This window comes from Lipotes vexillifer, unplaced genomic scaffold (genome assembly GCF_000442215.2).
Source record: "Lipotes vexillifer unplaced genomic scaffold, Lipotes_vexillifer_v1.1 scaffold206, whole genome shotgun sequence".
Taxonomy (NCBI): Eukaryota; Metazoa; Chordata; class Mammalia; order Artiodactyla; family Lipotidae; genus Lipotes; species Lipotes vexillifer.
Genome location: NW_006791083.1, coordinates 73,766 through 79,541, shown reverse-complemented (window position 1 = coordinate 79,541; position 5,776 = coordinate 73,766). Strand labels below are relative to the sequence as shown.

The 5,776-nt window shown below is 40.4% G+C and overlaps 1 protein-coding gene across 2 annotated transcripts in view; it reads right to left on the bottom strand.

Annotated features, from left to right (window-relative positions):
* CWC15 (CWC15 spliceosome associated protein) overlaps nt 1-5,006 on the bottom strand; it is an 11,606-nt gene extending 6,600 nt beyond the window's left edge. Inside the window, exons 1-5 of one of the 2 annotated variants that reach the window (XM_007464187.1) lie at nt 4,929-5,006; nt 3,583-3,721; nt 2,881-2,993; nt 2,214-2,302; nt 936-1,049 (exon numbers count right to left, since the gene is read on the bottom strand). In XM_007464187.1, the coding sequence (XP_007464249.1) occupies nt 936-1,049; nt 2,214-2,302; nt 2,881-2,993; nt 3,583-3,713 (447 nt within the window). In that variant the 5' untranslated portion in view covers nt 3,714-3,721; nt 4,929-5,006. Of the gene's footprint in view, nt 1-935; nt 1,050-2,213; nt 2,303-2,880; nt 2,994-3,582; nt 3,722-4,928 lie in introns of those variants that run through there. The other variant, XM_007464188.1, reaches the window with a different exon arrangement.
* Between the last annotated feature and the right edge of the window lie 770 nt (nt 5,007-5,776).

Genomic DNA, 5,776 nt, shown 5'->3' with positions numbered 1-5,776 from the left:
GGCATTCCCTGATTAGTGTATAGCACCATCAACCCAGAAACTGCCACAGCTAATCAGTCACTTTCTCTGGTCAATTTTACCTCCTTGATAGCTCTATCAGCATCTGTTTACTTCTCTCAAATCCAACTCCTATCATGCAAGATTCTCATAACTGCATGTGAGGATTATTGGAACAGCTCCCTACTCAGTTCTTTCCTCTACCCTCCACACCTCAGCCAGAGTAATCTTTCTAAAATGCATACCCAACCTTACCATCTCCAGTTGAAATCGACTAGTTCCACGGGTCCTTTGGAAGAGAGCTCAAACTCCTTTAGCTCTGGTCTACAAATCTCTAGTGCTCTGATTGCTCTTGCCTCCCAAGTTTTGTCTCTTACTGTTACTACTATGGGTAATTCACTCAAAGTTTAAAGGTACGTACTATGGATCCTATTTAATTCGTCTGTCTTTCAGTTAGACATTCTTTCCTTCCATTGTGTAAATGTAGAGACTGTGGGGACTCAGAGAAGCTAGGTTATATAAAATTTATAGACAGATGGCCTCAGCAAGTGCCTGGAAAGAAGGCTGGGTCAGAAGACAAGGAGAGAGATAAAGACGGCCTCACTATACCTGTGGGTTCTTTGTAGGCTATGACTACACCTTAATCATCTTTGATTCTTCTGACACTTAACAGACACTGACTATATGTCTATTGAACAAATAACTGAATGGAATGCATTTAGATGGGTATGTCTGAACTATTTGGAAAGAATTTCTAACATAACCAGGAGACTTAGGATGTCATAGGAATCACCAGATTTATAGACCTACAGGTCCTATAATAAATATCGAGACGTGGTTAGGATGATTTCTAAAATAAGGTGATATTACTTGATTTAACAAACACTTCTACTTTAGTTTATGTGAGAAGATGTAAATATTTAACATGCTGGTTTTACCTTCCTGGCCTGCTCTTCAGCTCTTTCTTTTTTAATTTTTTCCAGCTCCGCAAGAAGAGCTGCAGTATCATCATCATCACTCTCCTCTTCAAAATCTTCATCTTCATCTTCCTCCTAAAAAAGAATGGTGATGGCCCACGAGATGGGAGACAAAATAGATTATTCATTTTTTCCCATAAAAGTGGCACTCATCAAATCTTTGGAGCAGGATTAATTTTCCTAGAGGGAAAGATAAATGTACCTAAATACAGTTAAAATTAGCAACAACCGAAAAATAAAATAAAACCCCACAAAAAAGCTTACAATTACTTACTAAAATGTCAACCTCTGATGTATTTTAGACATTATAACAGCAAAGAGTATAATGAAGGACCTTTCAAATTTACATAGTCAAATGGGAATTTACATATGAAAATATTTCTAAAACCAGAAAAGGAACACTTTATACTAAGTGTTACAAAGTTACAAAGTATGATACACACTACATACTTTGACCCTGGGAGTCAAAATAATTTTACATAGCTCAAAACAACTAGGAATTAAAGACAGTCAAAGGTACAGAAAAGGGTGCTAAATTCTCAGAAAAAAATAGTTTCAAATGAATAATTATTATATCTCACTTAAAACTGAGTTCCTTATATTGAATTACTGAGTTAATTTTTAATTTAGTCTTTCAACTCTAGAATTACTAATATATATGCTTATTAGATGCTACCCTTGAAAAGTCACTCAGATTTTTCCTCTGTATGTAGAAAACTGCAAATTAATTACAGACTGTGCAGTCCCACTAAATTTTAATGTTAATTAAAGTGCCAACCCTTAAAAACCTTCCACTTAGATCACATTCCTCCCTAAGCACAGAGGGAGCCATTAAGTGCATTGAACATCTGGAAGGGGCATCATTGGTAGCAAGTATGGAAAGGCCCCTACATTCACTGCAGAGGATGCTATCAATAAAGAGCACAATCTGAAGAGTGCCCTCTGAAGGGGAATAACTAGTCCAATTTCCATGGTTTAATACAGGGAATTATTTTTTAGGGAAGCGTATCTTTTAATAGATCTCTTCCTTCTTTGGCTCTCCAGAGATCAAACTTGAAGTCTGATTAACCACAAGATAAACTATAGAGTTTAGCATTGAAGTCAGAGCTATAATTGAATAATAGTAAGTAAAAATAAATACAAATCGCTTCTTAAAGCCAAAAGAATAGATAAAAAGGTATTTCAGAAAAATGGTAAGTAAACTACTACATGGAGATGAGAGGAGGAAGTAAAACATACATCTGTTAGAGGGTCGTCTGCATCGAGGTTGGCAGCGGGAATCTGGTCCAACCGAGGCTTCTTTGACACTGAAGAGGAGGTTGTATGTTCTGAGGGAAAACAAACATTATCTAGCTTACTGAATCAAATCCTGCATTTCTTATAACATTTTACGGACCTGTGGGCAAGAAGAGCTTAGGTCTTAAGCATGACAGTAGGGATTATAACCACAGTACCTGGCAAATAAGCCCTTGGCAAATATTTATTGAATGAATTAACAAAAGCTTTGATTTTAATATGGGAACTGTAGCCTCTCTCAGGAAATTTAGGAAATAGTTTACATATGCTAGAAATAAAAATGGAAGAATTGCATAAACAGAAACCATGGGGCCTCAAAAAGTCTGGCTGTGTGAACAGTTAAAAACTCCTTGATCTGAACTGAAACAATGGTTGCTAAATATCCCCAGATCACCTAGTTCTTTCTAACACAAAGACAGAAAAAGATGGAATTGGAATCAACTTCATTATCATCTCTAATCCAATCAAATCTTTCAGAGAAACTGTTATAGCTCACACCCATATTTAAAAGCAAACAAACAAAAATAGTAATCCATTCCAATTACCACATGAAAGAAAAACTACTGTCAACATAACGTTATGAGAGAAACGTCTGGGGTAGTGTTGGCACCTCGGGTTGGCCGGTCTCTGTTTTTTTCTCTTGCAGCAGCTCTCTCTCTCTCTTCCAACTCTCTCCTGAAGTCACGGTTCCGAACTTCTTCAGGGGCATCCTGAGTGGTCTGTCTAAAGTAGAAACAAAACAGGGCAGAAATACTTCTAAAAAACACATGGCTGTAGTAATGGAAGACAATTCACAAAAAGCAACTTTGTCCTGAGTCCCTGAAGCATAAAGTCCCATTGGGAGAAATGGACAACATCACCCTAATCTGAAGGTTACTAATAGGCATCCTGTGATGTATCCAATAATTCAAGAAACTCAAACTAAATCACATACTTTCTTATAATAAGGCTGCAGCCTGATCAAAATGTCTTTATTTTTGGTTAGTATGTTAATTCACAGCTCGTTAGAGTAACACTTTTAATTTCATATTGATTAGTACTGACAGAGCCTGGTGCCTCTGAAGTAATGTATTAGTTACTGTTCCATCTACATATGGAAATTCCTTGTTAATTGGAATTTCTGCTTAAGGAATATCCAGTAGCATTTTACAATCATAGAGCATAATTTTAGTGTCAGAAACACTACTGCATTCTACTCCTATGAAAATAGATAAGTAATAATAACCCACACATGGTACTATCTCATGACCATGTCATTCAACAGATTTGGTCTTGCTTTGTGAAACAAGAAAAACAGAAAAGGCGTCATTACCTATATTTTATCTTTGTATGAGAGGGTAGGTCTCTGCTTGAATATTGCTTTGAGAGTTGGCTCAAATCACCTTCTCCTTTTCCTCTCCCCCCTCTTGCAGGTTCAAAAGTTGGCCTAGCTGCTGTTGTCATCTTCTATGCTTTGAAGAAAAACAGTGTCAAGTTATTTCCAATATGACGAACTCTCATTTTATAAAGTATTAATCAATATCCCTCTTTGTGAAACAATTTCCCTAACTTATTCCCCAAAACTTATAAAATAATCTCAAAAGCTCTGAACAAAACAAATAATGAGGCTCAGGGTGTACAAGGAACATGGCAGATATTTAGTCTGTCATGAAGATATGAGTTTGTGTTCCTGTTCTCCTTCTGGCTCTGTGACCTCCGGCAAACTACCAAGCTTAAGTTTCTGTCATCTGTGGAATGGGGATATTCCTAATAGGATTATTAAGAAAAGATGAGACTTGACATGTCAACACCCTCGTAAAATACAGTACTGCCATGTCTGAGTTTTAAAAAATCTCAGCTCAACCTTACTCCACCAGACTCCTTAAGGTTCCCAATTTTTTTTTTTTAATCTAAATCTCACACAGCAGAAAATAGGATAGTAACTACAAAAACAAAAAAGATTTATAAAAAAAATCACTGACAAAGCTACCGAGTGTCCTGGAAAAAAAGCTAGACTTTGATGACAGTTAGAGGCAAAGTTCTCCAACAACCTTTCGTTGATCCAATTTTCTCCAGCAGTCAACCTAATACAAATCAGATCTTTTGCAAATTACAATTGAAGAATGCTCAAAACACAGGAACCCACCCCCCAAAGGTTATGCTCCTTTTGCTTTTGAGCAACTAAATGATAACTGCATAGCAGATGTGGCTACTAAAACATCCTCAAGCGTCGGAAAAGCAAGTGTCAGGGAAACTGGGGGAAATGGTACACTTCTTTCGATTTTCAAAAAAACGGGAAAGGGATGTACCCAGCAAGGGAGAAACAGGGTTGCCGGCCTCTGGGGGCGCCGCCGCCCCCCACATCCCCCTGGGTTACCATTACCAGCGCCTCTGGGGGGTTCACCTTCGGGCTGTCACCGGGAACCCGCTGACTCTTCACCCCTGCCCCACTCGGCGAGGGGTGGGGGCGCCCGGACCCTGCTTAACGCTGTCTGCAGAGTCATCTTCACGCTGCGCTCTCCGCTGCCAGCCCGGGACTGGGGACGCTCCTGACAAGCGCTGAGCTCCACCACCCGCCCGCCGCTCCAGGGCCTCCTCTGCCCGCGCTCGCTTCTCTGCCTCCGTCCCCAACCGCCCTTTCCCGCCCCACTCACAGTCTGCTTTCCTGCTGCCGCTCACTTTGGTCGAGCTCCGACGCAGTTTCCTCAGGAGATCATACAGACGCCATTATAGATCTTGGCTCCCAGAAACCTCTGCGCCCAGGGCTAAAGCCCAAGACCCGGAAGCAAACCCCAAGCTCTTTAGCCGCCTTTCCGAGGCGGAGGCGGGGACCAATCAGCGGAGGCCAAGGTGGAAGTCGGCGTGACGACAGCAAGGGCCGGTGCTGAAACTGCCCAGGGGGCGGGCATTTGAAATCAGTGCGTAAGAGTAGACCCTAAGCATCGTTTTATACCTTCAAGAACCAATTACTTAATGTCTCTTCCGTCTTTTACTTTCCCGACCCCCTCCCAGACTCCTTCATTCCGGTACTGCGTGGACGGAAAGCCCCGGGTAGCAGACACCACGTCCCCGGCTAGCGAAAGAGAGCGTAGAAAAGGATTACACCAAACTGTTTAAATCCAACGGCTCCAGCTCCTTTCTCCTGAGCTAGACCCAACAACCCTAGAGAGTTGGGCTACGGAAAGACTAGTATTTTCATTTAATTGGATATGAAGAAAGAACAAATATGTACGGGGGCAACCACGATCTTTATAAAGGTACCATTACTGCAAAAATATTAGTCTTCAAAGCAAAGGTTGTATTCGTATTGTTTGTTAAAATTTTTATTTTTAAAAAAGCCTGAGTTCTAGTGGGAGGGAAGATGTCACTATTAGAGCTTCCTTATGTATTAACCGACATGGAACTTTTAGAACGGTGGGCCCAACTGCCAGGAGCACTAGATGCAGTTATTAATGTAAGATGGCTACTCAGGTGTTAGGTGAAGTTTTAATAAGGCAGCGAACAGGAAAATAAGAAATCACCAATCG